Genomic DNA, 17328 nt, shown 5'->3' with positions numbered 1-17328 from the left:
ATTTAAAGCATTGCTCTAATGACAAAGTATACACAAAATTTTAAAATCAGGAAATTTATTATCACCACTCTCAGATATAACAGGGTATGTAATCTCTTTTGCATCAAAAATACAATAACACTGAATGCATGAAATACAAAGTAACACTTCAGAAAGTATGGAATATTTTTGTACAACATCTATGTTTATTTCAAAATAACTTAAAGGTTTTTCAACAAAACCAAAATAACTTAAAAACTTAATAAAGTCAAAATAATTTACTACTTTTTTAAAAAGGTTTTGGTCTCAGTATTATATCAAATCATTACATTTAGCTATTTATTATATTAGGTGTTCTTAAGTTACTGTTCCATCAACTTTTAAATGTCAATCGTCCCTCTCAATGTCATATTGACTACTGAGGGTCTATATGAACCACTTTGAAGATCCTAGTATTGTGTCATCTATTTTACATCACATATACCTGCTTCAATATTAACAGTCTATATCAACATTTACACATACATTTTCTATGAAACTGATAAAACATGTTTCAAAGGTCTAAGGATAAATATGCCAAGACTCACTTGGCCTTCTCCAATCAATGATATAAATAATGTTGTTATATCATAAGGATTATTTACATTTAAATAAAATGTGAGCAAACTTAATCTTATTTAAATTTATAACTATATTTACATGAGTCTTATTTAATACGAATTCAGTTTTTAAAGTTAAAAGTTCAGCTCTTGATGGTTATAAAACCAAATATGAGCAATTTTATTTCAGACATACACAGCAGGGGAACAGGGAAGAACCAATTGTGAAAATTTTGGATTTTACACCTATTTTTTCCTTTATATATATTTTAATTTACCTATGCAATTTTTCAAATTTGTATATATCAGTAAACCAAATTTTAAACAAATTTTATTTTTGACTGCTGATCATTTGAATGTTTAGCAACAGAGAAAATTACAGAAATATATCAACACAATAGGCCAGAACATACAAAAATAGCAATGCATTAGAATTATTAATTTTTTAATCATCGTTCCCCTTTTTATTATTACTGCCAACTTGATAATTATTTGAAGACTGCATCTATACCATGATACTTTTTATAGCATATGCAAATTAACATTTGATAACAAAATATAATACATAAAAATGACCCGAAATTTTTAAACATAGAACATTAGTTAAAATTAAAAGAAAACATTTTAAAAGTGAAAGGTAAAGGACAAATTAGCTAAAATTTTATTTTCAGACACTTGTACTATTTATTATACTCATTTAACTAAGCTGAAGCAGACAGTGCAAAATATCTGACAGCAAAACCTACAGTTACAACTGGAATGTTTTAATCTCTTTAGCTCATAGCAAGGGTACCCAATCTAAGGTGCAAAACAGAATTTCAACGCTTATCATAAATGGCTTGATTTCTAGAGTAATGAATTACAAGTCATATGATATACTTCGTATGAATGAATATACTCTGTAGATGAGATATTATTTTTGTGTGAAGAGCAATTAGTAATAAAACATTTTACAGGAATGTGGGGTTTTGTTAAGATTCGGAATTACTGGCTTTACAGTAATAAAATTCCATCCATGATGGAAACAAAAATAAATGTCAAAACAAATGCATAATCAATTCTTGATTTGGAATAACTGGTTCTGAAATATTCCGTATATGTCAGCTGAAACAGATACTACCTTAACTTCAAAAGAAAATCAACTGTAATATTAAGTTTATATTAACAACTTTCATTCTTTCCTGCATGTCTTGTTTTGTCATATATTCAATCATTTTGTAAGTTTATGCAAATAGTACAGCAAGTGATACATGTGAAAACCAGAAGGAAATCTAAACTGGCATTCAGCAGAATTCTCATTGCTGGCTTGCTGCTTGCCTGAATCACACATCAGAATAGAAGGTGAATGCCTGATATTAGTCATATGCAAGTGGAATTAGATGCATGTTCCCGTATGATCCACACAGTGTTGTAGCTTTGCATAAGATTTTGCTGAAACTGTACAATAGCTAATACACAGTTGATTCACAGAGAGTTACAATCAAAAAGTCGAAAGAATTGTTTTGTATTATTTTAGTTCTAATATCACAAGACATAGAAAAAACACTTTATGTTAGATTTTATATTTTGTCTTGTGTCCATAGCGAGCACTAAAATGTGATGATAACTTAACAATCAGTAAACTTCTAAGCTTAACCATTCACACAAGGGCCAGTGCTAGGTTTTCCTGCTTCTGGTGCAATCTCTGTATTTCCTAAATTCTGAAGTACAGCGCCTTCCTAAATTTTAGAAATTTTGCTGACCCTAAATTCTGCTGCCCAGTGTGACCACACAGGATGCACCAGCCCTGGATGTGTAACAAGTGGTCCAGTTAAGTAGAGACTTATGCTATAAAACTTCAGCTGGTACGGCATAAGATTTTTTTTAATTGTTTGCCACGAAATAAATTTGGTTCATACAACATTTTTAATAAAAACAGCATTATTTAATATGGAAAACTGTTTATGATTATCTATTAATAACTGATTAAATATTTGAAAAGTGCTCACAAAACATATGATCATAGATAGGGAGGGGTCTAGGACTCAAGCAAGCCACAATGTTTTTTATCATACCAATCAGTTTGCAACATGTTAATAAAAAGATGCTAATGAAATGTAGAATGAAAATAATTTTTACTAACCTGAAATTTTTTTTTTTTTTTTTGTAATTAAATAAATTTATAATATTACTCAAAACTTCTTTTTAAATGTAGAAATAAGCAATTATATTTAATTTTCTTTGTTTCCAACTCAGATAGAAAGGATATGAAATGTCAGCGCATAACAAAAGTACACATAACTGAATTTACATATATTGATGCATATTTATTTTTATAACATTTTAAATTCATTCAAACTGTTTTCATAATATAATATAGAGAAATGAAAACTTCACCTTTATGGGTTTCAATAGGACATGCTTTGACAGACTGGCATATATCTCCAAATTCAGTTCCCTTAGCAATAGCATACTGAACTTTCAATGAGTATGTTTTCAAAAAGTTTTGACAATGATCAGGAAAATCCTTCACCCATTTATTACAAACTGCATCGAGAGCTTCACGAACATTGACCTGAAAGTATGAAAGAAAGTATATTTGAAAAAAAAAATTTTAAATAATTTAAATTGCATAATGATCAGCATTTAAAATAAATAAATAAAACACATCAATGTCTTTTTTTAGATTTCGATCAATACAGTAACATCTTTGGTAAATATTAATCACCCAAAGCTATTATTATATATCATGGCATTCATTTGTTGCTACTGCAGCTTAAATGTAGTATAACCCCCCCTCCGGGACCACAGACTTTTAAGGCTATTCGTATCTTCTGGAAATATATTGCAGAAACAAACTTTGAATGATCCCTACTGTTATTTTTTTCAGTTCTTTTCCTTTTCTTTTTTTGTAATATATAATCTTTTTAAATAAAGATGTAGATATTCCATCACATTTAAAGAACGCATGGAATCTATTAACCTTCTCGAAAATGAAGCTAGATTCCAAATAAAATAGTAGCAAGCATCTAAAAAAGGGTTGAAGTATATTTTTCAATACTTTGTATCCCTTTGTCCTTATATGACCGAGAAAAGCAAGTTTCCCAATTCCTTGACAGCAGCTATACAACTCCAAACAATAAAAGTTTGGAATGACACAATGAGTGAGTTGAAATATGAACTTTCAATATATTTGATGAAATTGTTGTCATCCAGATGAGTTCCACATTGTTTTAAAATTTCATGTCACTTTTGTAAATGTTAGTTTATTTGTCTTAAATATGACCAAGTTCCAGCTGTTGTGGGATATGAGAAGATAAATCTGAGCAAATACGTAAGGTCTACCAGAAAATTCTGCCCATTTGGAAAGTGAAAGAAAATAACACATTTTTCATACCTTTAATAATATTTATTTTGCATAATGTAATTTTTTTCGTTAATGATCTCCTTTCAGCATGATAATTTGCAGATGTTATTTTTGAAAAATGTCTTGCCCTTATAAGGACTCAAGTAGAGCTTGGGTGACATCTGCTCCAATTTTGAATTTTTTTCCTTCAAAAAATTTTGCAAGGAAAGAAACAAGTAATAATCGGAGGCCTCTGCGATTTTCTGATGAATAACCAGAGCAGCACATGGTCTTGCATTATCATGATGCAGTATGATGTACTTCCAATTGAACATTGCCAGCTGCTTTTCTTTGACTGTTTTGTTTAAATCATCTATTTGCTGACAGTAGATGCATTTATGATTTTATTCAATTAAAGAAGATACACAATTTGCCTTCATATGATCATTTTAATGACTACATTTTATTCCTTAACTTTGAATGTATACTAAAAAATAATAAACATTATTTTTTAAAGTAAAATTAAGCTCTGTTAATGGTACCAATATTCTTAAAAAGTACACAAACACATAAAACTGGTTTAAGCATGAGCTAGTTATTCCATGCTCATAATGGTCTCCACTTGAAAATACTGTTTCACATTTGAGCTCAATGAGAGATGTCATCTAATAATAATAACTATTTCTCTTATTGTATCTGCATGAAGGATTCAAAATTGTTCATGAGACATCTGAATATTTCATCTATTAGCACACGATGAAGCTGTTTCACCTACCTACAAGAATGCTATCATAAACACATAAGTAACTTATAATCACAACAGCTTTTTTGAATGTTGCTTTGATGATCGAGAATCAATAACATACATCAATGTTCTTCATCCAATATCTGGATTTATCAATGAAGAGTATGATCTCCACTGTTTATCAGTCCACTTTACATAAGAGAGTACCAAATTTAGATGCTTTTTCTTTGACTTGAAGTGAAAGGCATGTCAATTACTGGCCACTGAAGCTACATACCATCCTCATGAATTTTTATATATTTAACAAAAACTGTTAACTGTTACTTACAATAGCTGTTATGAAATATAATCATAGTTGAATCTAAGTAGATCTTCAATTGCATATTGTATTTAATGAAAATATCAATCTTATATGTATGTAACATCTCCAAACTTTAGGTTTTATTTGATTGAACCTTTTGGAGTGAGAAGATTATGCTTGGTAACTGATTCCAGAAAGCAAAAACAAAAGAAAATCTCGCAGAATCGTTGCACCATATCTGAAAGGCTAAAATGCTTAGCTAGCAAAAGGCACCCCCCCCCCAGTTCATTAAGCAAATGACATATAGAGACTCTTTTTAAATTACTATTTCGACTGTATTTATAATTATTTATATTTAGAAAATGAAATGGCCCACCAACACCCAAATACTTGTTGCCACATTATCATTTAGGTTTTAAAAATAGGTGAGTAATGTACAAACAGAAATTTTCACATGACATAGTTCTGAGGCATCTCTTTACTGGGTACATGACCCAATTCAGAAATGATTGCATAAATTTAGGCAAGTTATGAATTTTTGTGTCAAACATTTCAGTCCACCAAACTTTAAAATTCTTTATTGTCAATTACTATTATTATTATTATTCTCTGCTCAGATTAAGTAGAGTTCCAACATATTTATTCAAATGAAAATCAAATACAATTCTAAACTTTTTAAATCACCACATCAAAGATATATCATTACATAAATGTACTGTAAATAATTACATAAATTAATAATTACATGAATGTATTGCCTATTAGCAACAGGAAATGAGTGCATGTGCAATTAAAGATTGAAAAGAGTCAAGAAATCCTAAACATGAAATATTATGCAAATCATCTGCTCAATGAAGAAAAAACTAAATTTGTTCACCCACCCCCTTCACTCCAAGTAAAACAAGATTCTACTTGTGCATATTGCGACAGCTTTGTTAGAAATAATCTGAATGATTTACTTATATCTAAAAATATATTGCTTATAAATCACAGATGTGTCCTTAATATTTGCTTATGTGGCATCTCTGTGACATGTGTGCTGTACTACATAATCCTTTCTCTTTGTTCCATTTTAATCTGAACTAACCAAGCAAATGCAGGCAGTCTTAAGCAAATGCAGGCATATGATAAATTAGTTATAAATATTACATGAAATTTCACTTTTATCTATCATATTTTTGGGGGTCAGTGATGTATGCTTTCTGACAGCTAGCTGTGCTTCAGCAAATTAAGACAGAATTTCACTCTGCACCCTAACTCTTCACACTTTATGCTAACATGCACACAATATAAATACGTTTTAAATATAATAAAACAATACAAAAGAAAAGATATGATTATCCATTATATTTGTGAAAAATACACTTTAATGTCTTTTTCAATAAATATGGTCATGATGTTTAAATCTGATCTCATACTGCTTTTAAGACACTTATAATAATGTGCCCTTCTTCCCAAAAATGGTAAGCAACTCATCAGTCTTAATGACTTACCTTGCTCCTGTCTCCATTCAGATCTTGTTCTAAATAAAATGAAATTGCTTTACAAAATGCACATTCAGTATCCTTTTCAAATATAGAAAGTGGATGGGTCAACCTTTCCAAAGGCAACTGATGTGCTAAAAATTAAATATATATATATATATATATAAAACACACATGCAGCAACTTTATTGACTTACATAATTTGAAGGAAAAAAATAAAAGACAACCATTTGCATAAATGGATGGTAAATAAGAATAAATACAACTCTGATAATTATTGAATACATTTGCTGATTACTGCAAACATATCAAATATCAATCACAAAGTTCAATGCTTCACATGCTTATTCTTCAGTTAACAAAAGAATCCTTATCAATTAAGTGTATTAATCAGTTTTAACTTTATACAGGGGGAGTTTATAAGAACAATTCATTTAATTGTGATCTTTAAACTGGGGTAGTTTACGATTAAAAGTAGGTCAAGGTCAACATTTTAAAGAGTTAGGCATTTACTTATTAAAGATTATCTCTTCATATGCTTTTCTTCTTTACAATTAATCAAAACACATTTCAGTATACGTAAACATTGTAGGACTGCTCAAAATATAAATTTCAGACAACAAGCTATTGTCTTATTAGAAGTAGGAGGAAATACACAATAGATAAATGCCTAAGTTTTCCTAAAATTTTGTAACATCTACCAAAAACATCATTTTGAAACATCTTGGGAGAATTAACATTAAACTTCGTGCTAGTTTTCAATATTTATTCCCATTTAATTAATCATTTAAAAAAATAAGAATTTCAGTCTTTAAAAGTAGTTTAAAATTTTATTATTAAAAGATATGTAATTTTTGTTTAAATAAATAAAAATGCTTTTGATTTCAATATCGTGTAGAGAACTTTGTCATCTTAATCATATAAAAATATGAAAATGCATCTTAAAAAAAAATTAATTAGCTTAAATTCATTAAAAAACATAGATGTATTTTTAAGCAGTTAAAAACAGAAAATCTTCAAATTATTTTAATTCTGAAATTTAAAACTCATTTTCTGAGAAAGGGCTTTGATTGCCTAAAATATACATTCAAGGTAATTTGAGCCAGTCTACAAAACCGCTGTAATGTTTTTTTAAAAATCATTTTGATTTTACAACTTTTATTCTTCGGTGTATATTTCTCGATAAGGAGATTTTCTTGACATGATCAAATGTTATTAATCAATAATTCGGTAACTGTAACAGTTTTTTCCAATTTTATGACCATTTTATAATACTAAAATATTTTAAATATACTTTCCTTTCTTTCTCTTAACCCTTTTTTTAATGTTAAAAACATGTTTCTCAAAGTCTTTCTGAAATTTTTTTGTGTGTTTTGTTACATTATTTTACCATGCACTTATCTACGCAACTCAACAATACTATTTTATGAAACATAGGATCATTAATTTACCTGTCATGTGGTCTTCCAAACAAAAGTTCTTAAAAGGATTGCCATTTCGTAACATTTTACTTAATTTAAAAAATATAATCTTTTACTATCTAAATATCTAATTTTTTTTTTTTTTTATTAATACAGTAAACCCTCTATAGTGATCACCTCCCTAATATGGCTACTTCTGACCTTTATAAGTGTTTTTGAGAACATAAATAAATGAAAACAGGGAACTTCATCTTTTTAAGATGAATGCTTCCACAAAAGGCCAAATCATATGGAGCTATGGCTAGCCATCTCCTTGGGCTGTTTTTTAATTTAATAATAATTTATTGCACTGCAAGTGCAAGTCTGTTTTTCTATTAAAATATAATTTTAATTGTTCCCCATTTTTTTTTTTTTTTTTTTAATTTAGAAAAATACTATGTACGTATGAATTTCATAAAATTTGTATGCTCAAAAATGCAAATACAAAATAAAATTAACTTTTCTGTTTTTATTAAAAAATTTATAAAAGTCACAGCATTTTTAATCGTTGAACAATATATATGAACATTTTAGGACACAACAGTAAACTATTAGCAGATGTACAAATCAGAATTAATAAAAATAAGTATTTGCACTTCAAAATCATGTCCTCTTAAAATTATTTAACATTTAACACAACTCAATTAGTTGTAATAAACAGAATATTTTAATAATATAGCGTACGGAAAATTTCATTCGATTCCACCAACTGTTTTTTAGATAATACATCAGCAGGAATAAGTTTAACAAGTGGATATACATCAATGCCTTTAGATATTGATTCAACAGGATGAAGTTTTATTAAAGGTATTTGTTTTCTTGATTTAATAGCAGGCACAACTTTAACCAGAGAGACTTTTGAGCACTTTTCATTGTTACACAGTTGCATAAGAGTGCACATTCCTTTGGTGTCCTAAAAAGAAATATATGTTTAAATACATATGTTTAATAAAAGATTTTACGAAGTATTAACACACAGATCATCTTTCAATATGATAACAAATGTTTTTCTAAGACACTATCATATATGAAATAATTCATAAATAGCAAATTAAGCTTTTTTTTTTTTTTTTTAACAATTCTTATAGTTGAATTTTCCATGACCTGAAACCTTATGTTTAAAAAATTATAATATGTTTCATATAATTCAGAAAAGAAATGACTAGTCTTGAAATAACTACTGAAGAACTCTGCATCGATGATGCAAACATATCTACTTATTTAATTTCATGCATAGCGCATGAAAAAACAAAACTATCAATACTCTATCCCAGTTCTGATCAATTACATTCCAAGAGGATAAAATTTAGGGACCTTAAGCCCTTTTCCTTTACAATCAACCTTCAGATTTCTCCATCCACAAAATACTAGAGTTTGAAGCTTTGTCTGGGATTTAAACATAAGCCCAATAGCAATGCAATTCCTACTAATTCCAGCTACACAAAAATAGCCTACAAATACAGCATTTTGTAATATGTCTGGAGGTCGGGCTCGGCTTTACTTTCATTTTCATCATTAAAATAATAAAACACTTGGATTCATATCAGTTTACATAAAAAATGATATCAGCATGAGGTCCTTTTCTTTTAGACTTTCTACCATTTCCTTTATCATATTAACAGATCATACAAATCTTTAAATAGCTAAGTAATGCAATTTCTTTCCCCACCACTTCATACTTTAACATTGAGAAAAAGTTGTAAAAAGGTAATTATATCTGAATTATGAAACCAACCTTAAATAGGATTACAATTTTAAAGTGGTAATTTTTTTCTTTCACGTATCTTTAATATCTGGCTTTTTTATTATTATTATTGTTATATCATTCTAATAGCTAAGGTACTTTTCATTAAATGCGCATGTGAAATTCAGTAATTTTTTATCTGAAAATTGCTGCAGGATGTAAATTTTTAATGCATTTATACTAAAGTTATATTATATGCAGTATTCAAAAAAGTCCTTCGGCAGCTTGTATTTTCGCAATCATTGATCTTAAATCCAATTACAAAAGCGCTTTTTACGTGAAGAAAAGATTTATAATTCAGCCTTTTTAAATTTTAAAAATCAATTCCATAAAAAGTATGAAGTGTAACTATTCATATGGTCCCCCACCTCAGTTCATATAAATATATTTATAAAAAGTCTATACTCGATATAAAAGTATAAAACATTTGAATCCTGTACAAAAAATTGACCAAGATGTTTAATTTCAAAATTTGACATTTCAGTGATCTTTCAGCTTTCCTTGTGTAGTACGTGAAAAAATATATTAGCTTAATTTGATGTTGATTTTTTCCCTTTTAATGTTGCTCAGTGATATTTCTTTATGATTTACTAGTGTGCAATATTCTTTAATTCATACATTTGGCATGCCAAAAGTATTTTCACATATACAGTTTATAAATTTGTAAATGAATAAAAATGCATCAATAATATTGAAATGCAGTTTCAGTACTTAAAGTAATCTAGAAACATTCTTCACTCTTAATTTATGCAAATCATATTATGAATTGACTGTTATAATCTGAAGACTGCCTCTTCTTCCTAGAACCCAAATTTTAATAGATTCTACAAGTGCATCTTTCTTTTGGATAAATCTATATAATGATCAAAACATTTCATTAGAGTCTGTAAAGCAATATTCATCACGTGAGCTTTTAACATCAGAAACCTTTTCCTAAACTGATATTTAATTTTTTTTCTATATACAAATTTTAACATTTTGTTCTTTCATTTACGTATGACCCCTAAAATCATCTGAAAATTGAAAGTGAAATATTCTGATCATTTGGGGGTAGGGGGTAAATGAAATGCAAGAGACAAACTTTTTGTATTTCATTTCTTCTAATCTATCTCTCTTACTACACATAGCTAGAGAGACTGAGGGACATGTAAAAAAAATCAGATTTTATAAATTATATGAAAATAAAGTCATAATTTTTGTGATTGGAAAAATAAATATACATATATACGTGTATGAGTACCGGCTGGTTAAAAAAAGGAGGGGAGGCAGTTGCACAAAGACTGGATACAGTGTTAACCATTAATTATATAATATTAAATACAACTAAACCATAAAACTTACCAATTTCTTTATGTAATCAAAAAGCATGTCGTAATAATCATTTACCAATGCTGTACACTGAAACAAGAAAATAGAGATGTGTATAAAATGCATACGAGCATAATAAATCTGCATAAGAGCTGTAGTACAAACTGTATAAGAGCATCTAAAAAGTAAAGGAAGGAAACACAAAGGAAAAGGAATATTTACTTTGTCAGAGAACTTTCCAGTATGCTTGCAGAAATTCAATAATGCTGTTTTAAATTCTTCCTAAAATGAAAAAATAATGAACTGATATTGCAATAAAGTATGAACTTCTTAATAAGGATATTACAGAATAATTTGTAATACAAAAATTATAAAAATTCTCATGCTCAGATTTTCATTTATTATATCTAGTTACTTAGATTACATCTTATTGTAAGGAAAATTCTTCTCCTCAATAATACCTGTTACATTTATATTGCTTCTACCTTTCAAATATTTACAGGGGTGTTTGTGGGACCCAAAAAAATCCCCTGAAACTTTTACGGACTTACTACCAACATTTTGGAGTTTCGAGAAGGGGGAGGGGAGAGAAATGAAAAATTACAATTATGAAGTATTGAATGACCTAATTATAAAAGTTCAATGAATTACTTTTTTTGCAAAATTAATAACCATAAATTTTCAAACATATAAACTACTACATTTTATGTAAATATTTTAAATTACCTGAATTAATTCTTTAAAAAAAATTATCTAATTTCTGCTGCTTTTTTTTTATTTTCTGATGTTTGTGGGCTTGTCTTTCTTTTGTGGTGAACTTCATAATTGCAGGAAGGTTGACTTTTATTTTCCTCATTTACAGTTGAAGAAATTTCCTCGAGAACTGCACATGCAGAGGTAGAAGCAGTTTGCTTTTCTGCTAATGTAGAAGGTTTTTCAGAGACTTTTATAGGTGACTCATCTGAAATACATGTTTTTAAGTCCTCTTGATATGTTTCCCAACTTCTGTTCATATTCAGTAAGAGATCTTTGTGAATTGGATCAGTCACTGGATTTTTTTAGCCATATTTTTCACATGAGGTTTCTTTAGAAGCCATTAAATCATATTTAATAGTCTGCACTGCATCTAGGGAATCAATCTTAAGAGAGGTTCTATAGTCAGTGACAAGTGTATCCATTAAGTTGAATGCACTTTCCACTAATGGGTCATGGAAGCAGCTAAGGCAGGCTTTGACCAATTTAGCCAATGTAGGATACTTATAATCATTTGTGAAATCATCTTTTAAATTAAAAACTTTAGACCAATATTTATCAATTGTACACTTGACTTGATTTCCACTTTCATCAGATGTGTAGAGCATTTCTTTGGTGATACCAATATCACTCTGGTATAACCAAACCTTATTTCAGCTTCTACTTTTGACCTTTCATTATCACTAAAAATATGGGACATGAAAGATGATAATTTTTCAAAAGCTAATATTGTACTGGTTTTACCTCTTAGCTATGGATCTAATGTTGTAAAACTAATTAGATATGAATTTTTAAGGGGTAATTTCTGTTTCATATGCTGTGCTGTATTAGTATAAGCTTTTATCAGAGAAATTTGGAATTCTTTTGCTATTGGATGATTTTTTGATAATTCCTTTAGGAGAGTGGAAGCTTCTGCACCAGTAAATATTACCTTGCTAGGTAGATGGAATTCTGGATTTGTGACATCAACCTTTAATAAATCATTATAAGATGCACACTCTATAATTTCTGGCTTCATAAAAAAAGAGAAAAATTTTGCCATCAATTTATAAATACTGGAATGTATTAAATGAAGCATTGGTTTTTTTGTTTCAAATAATTTAATATATGTGTTGAACTCTGGTAATACTGCTGAATATAATGCCATATGCAATAAAGTTTTGTTTTGCATAACAAATAACCCATTTAGTATTCTTTTTTTCCGAGCTAAAGCATCCTTTGTGAGTAGTTGGGAATGCAAGCAAGAATACACCCCTTCAACAATTTTTTTCTGAGCTGCAGAAATATTTCTTTTATTGTATACAGTTTCAACATAAGAAAAATAATCCCCTTTATCAGTTTTATCCAAGTAATGAAAATAAAATGCAATAAGAGCATCCCACAGATCTTCGATTCTTTCTAAAACACATAAAATGTACACCCACCTATGGTCTGGTCTCTTCAAGGGCTTAAGTTTTTTTAATGGCAAGGGATTCACAGATTTTGAAAAAATTTTCTCTTTTACTGCAGCTTTTCATATCAAAATAGATGTCATCAAACAAATCTTCTAAGTATCTATCTATCAAAACATGAAGCAAATTTTTTTGCACAGTTATTAGCTGTGTGACATGTGTCACCATCAATATCTAATAAATAAGTGGGGTGCTTTGTTTGATCGTAGTCTGGTTTCAACACCCTTTTTTTTTTCCATGCATGGTGTTACATGAGTCCATTAATACACTAATTAAGTTTGCCCATGGAATATTATTATCTTCAATAGTATTAACAACTGCTTTAAAAACAGCTTCTGAATTGCAAGATTCCATCTTTAGAGATGCAAAATGATGTACAACTTCATTTTGATTGTTGTCATAAAACTGCACCAATATTGCCAGTATACTTTCTTGAGCATTGCTAGTACTTTCATCCAAATTTAGAGAAAAATGGAGTCTCCTTTAAAGTTTTAATGATATTTTCCTTAATAGTTTTTGCGAGCCCATATTTCATCTTATAACATGCAGTAGTCCTGGACATTTCCAACGAGTTTAGTGCCGTCTGATCGCAGCTCAACTGTTTGCAGAGTTCAATTAAACTGGGAGCTACATTGAAAGAAAGAGAATTCTCGGCGATAAATGAAGTTATTAATACCTCTTGGCGTGCTTTTCTTGTCACTATATCCAATGGCCGAGCATCAGTCTCCAGTAAGTCATCAGTATTTTTTGAATTAGCATAATTACTAAAGTCATTGAATGTCTAATGCACTTTGAATATTTTATGTGCGTCACAGTTTTAGAATGATTTGTGAAAGCCTTGAATCCTTCCCCACCATACTTCAGCAGTGAGTTACAAAAAACACAATATGCTTGTCCAGCAACATTTATTTTCTTGCACCATGTGCCGATGGTATCCCCATTACCATCTCTCCGTTCAATCCAATTCCACCTAAATGCATTCCGGACACCTTCTTCTAATTGTATAATATCACTATTTATATCGAGAAATTTCATAGTGAAATTCTCTTGTGTACATAAATAAAAAAATATATCAATAAACGAAACGAGAAATTTACACGTGCATCAATAAATAAAACGAAAATTTTACACAGCGGAGAAAAAAAAAGTTGAGAAGCGATCAATGACAAATAGCTAATACGGCGAAAAATCCCCCTTCTCTACTTATTGGTACCACACCAGGAGAGATAAGACCTTTGAACCCAGAGTCACGTGATCCCACATCTGGCCGAACGAAGTCTCTCCCTTTTTTTTCTGCCGCGCCTACTTGCCGAAAAGAATCCAGAAGAGAATGTCCGAGAACCGGGGGAATGAGTCATAACTCGCAATAAGGAAAGAACAAAAAAGAAGTTTTTTCCCCATTTTCACGCATTATCACTGCCTTTGGAGAAAGAAAGAAAAAGTTTTCACCACACACACTGACCTTACGTTTTCTGCTTTCAAAGCAAACAAAATTACCCAGATCAAAATAAATAATTCATTATTATTCCTACTTCCTTTTGAACGACGATTTATATATTTATCATTTGTAACATCAACAACTATTTTACATTATTACGAAAACTTTTTATTTATTACTTGCTGATATATAACTGATAGACAAAAGTATCAAAGGATGGGAAAAAATGTGAGATTATAGAATACTTATGTAGTCTTCTACAACAATCAAAGCATATAAATGATTACTTTTAATCAAACGGCATCAAAGTATTTCTAAAAAAGTACTTTTTAATTTCTACCTGGTCAAATTTCTTATCATTCAAGGACTAAAGACTGCCCTACGCATTCATTCTATTAATATAAATCAATTGTTAAACAGAAATCAGGATATTAAAAACAGCACAGCATGTTTTTTCCTCTTAAAGAGATTTTAAGATTTTAAACATAAAACACATTCCCACAAAAGTTTGATACATTTAATTTGGGATATTAGGAAAAAAAAAATTATAACTCTACAAACCAATTTAAATTTAACTTCTTCCTCAAGCCATAGAGCTTGACGAAGATTTCTGAAAATATATCAATTGAGAAAAGCATCAAAATGCCATCAGATATAGTGAATACATGATCTAAATAGTTATGTGAATCAGTATTTTTCATCATTTTCTATGTATTAATCCCAACAAAGGAAATTTAGTACCATTATCTTTGTTTAGTTATCCAACAAAGAATGAATGCTAGGTTGAAGACACACAGGTGCAGACTTCTCATTAATAATAAGATTATAAAATTTATTTTGATCTGTACTTCTGACTACTTTTTCATTATTAAATATTATTAATACAGCATCATGTTGGTTTAATACCCTTTCCCCTATTGTCACATACTGGTACTCAAAACATAAGTTTGAATGTATTAAATTTCAAGATTCTAGTAGAAAGATCACAACACATTTTTAAGAACAAAAAGTCAATCGTATATGTATAGAATTAGATCATCCCTACTCTACATCTGGCCAGGCATACCACATATGATTTTTTAGGTAAAACATTTCATTACCCATTTTTGTTGCCACTAGATGCCGCTGTACGTCTGTTGTACTGAAATTTATTGAAAGTGAAGTATGTTGACCTTCATTCCTTTGTAAAGTTTTTTTATTTTTGGTATTTTGTTTTGGAATGAAAGAGGGAGATTCATGGATGTCCAGCAAGGTGGCTCTTTACCTGGGTCAGCTGATCTAAATAAATGCTTCTCGAAGCTTTAGAATAGTTTTATATTTTTTTCAAGGGGGGATTTAGCAGGGTAGATGCTCTATCATTTAGAGGTTTTAAATTTTTTTTTCTAGGGTTAAGAGCAAATTTTGTAAAGTTTGGTGAAATATAAATATTTTTGACACCTAAATGGAAAATGAAAATGAAATTTAATAGAAGAGAAGTATACATGAATGATGAAATCTTTTCGTGATTCTGATGAAAGTGATACTATTTATGCAGAACTGGAAAATGATAGTTATAAGGATTCTAATAGGGACATATTTATTTGTTTATAAGTTTTTATTTCAGATAGTCAAAAATTATACATGCTGCTTTTTATGAGAGATTTCTAATAATTTCTATTTTTATTAATGTGTTGTTTTAAATAAAAATGTGACTGTTGGATATATTTTACATATATATTAATTTGAAGTATGTAAAAAGTTACATTACTACTCTAAAACTGATTACTTTATAAAAATTTTAAGGAAAATATAATGATAAAAAGTTTAAAATGAATTATGATAAATACCTGAATGCTCCTCTCAAAATGTACCAAAAACTGGAACAATTAGACCACATATTAAATGAATTTTTTTGCCAAAGTTCGGCTTAGTAGCACAAATTGCCCATTCCCACAAGACAGTGCATCCTGTCAAAGCACCATCCCAACAAACTGGTTTGGTGACTGACAGGCCTAATGAGAAAGGATTAAATGGGAGAATACTGGTCCTCTACTTTGAAGGCCCAGGATTCAGAAACTGTCTGCATATTTAAATTTCATAATACACGTTATAATGTATATTTAAAACTCAAAATGTCAAAACATCATTTTTAAATAATTTCATTCTAAAAATGTTTTTTCCTCCTTTCCAGAAATATATAAATATTTAACTTCTTTAAGTTTTCATTGAAAAAATACTTCTATTTAACTCATTATGCCTTTTTTTATTAAATATAAGAAATTAATTTCAGAACAACAGAAAGTCGTATACTTTTGTCCTTTGCAAGATATATAAGTTTCTCAGTTCAGAAACATATTTCAACATAATTAAAATTATATATAAATATACATAGGTAAGATAAAAAAATGTAAAGCAAAATATCATTTTTAATTTAACTACAGTCCCTTAATTCTTTGCTTTATTTTGAATATTTCCCCTCTCTATCTTTTATGTAACTCTGCTGATGAAGATAATTTGCAAACTGAAATTCAAATACCAATGCCGAAACTTTAAATAGAGGATGATGAGATAAATGAGAGGACTGCAAACCCAAAATTTTCTATTTTTCAACTAGGCCTCCATCTTATATGTCACTTTTTTCTCATGCTTATCATGCTAACAAGCCTGCTGCTTCTGCTCTCGTCAAAATTATATATTTAAAATGTAACAGTAATCATGAAAAATGTTTAGCTAACAAAGAATAAAAGTAGTATTTTAATCTA

The 17328-nt window shown here is 29.2% G+C and overlaps 1 protein-coding gene across 4 annotated transcripts in view; it reads right to left on the bottom strand.

Moving 5' to 3' along the window:
* Sap-r (prosaposin) overlaps positions 1 to 17328 on the bottom strand; it is a 213936-nt gene that overhangs the window by 48931 nt on the left and 147677 nt on the right. For all 4 annotated transcript variants that reach the window (XR_015038253.1, XM_085806760.1, XM_085806769.1 and 1 more), the window contains exons 12-16: positions 11168 to 11227; positions 10979 to 11035; positions 8578 to 8806; positions 6443 to 6567; positions 2955 to 3132 (exon numbers count right to left, since the gene is read on the bottom strand). Coding sequence is in view for 3 of the 4 variants with exons in the window: in XM_085806760.1 (XP_085662886.1) it covers positions 2955 to 3132; positions 6443 to 6567; positions 8578 to 8806; positions 10979 to 11035; positions 11168 to 11227 (649 nt within the window). In the remaining variant the exon portion in view is untranslated. The remainder of the gene's footprint in view (positions 1 to 2954; positions 3133 to 6442; positions 6568 to 8577; positions 8807 to 10978; positions 11036 to 11167; positions 11228 to 17328) is intronic.

The sequence above is a fragment of the Stegodyphus dumicola genome, chromosome 1 (genome assembly GCF_044657685.1).
Source record: "Stegodyphus dumicola isolate Sdum_Otavi_A_Nest chromosome 1, ASM4465768v1".
Lineage (NCBI taxonomy): Eukaryota > Metazoa > Arthropoda > Arachnida > Araneae > Eresidae > Stegodyphus > Stegodyphus dumicola.
This window is presented reverse-complemented; position numbering and strand designations above follow the sequence as displayed.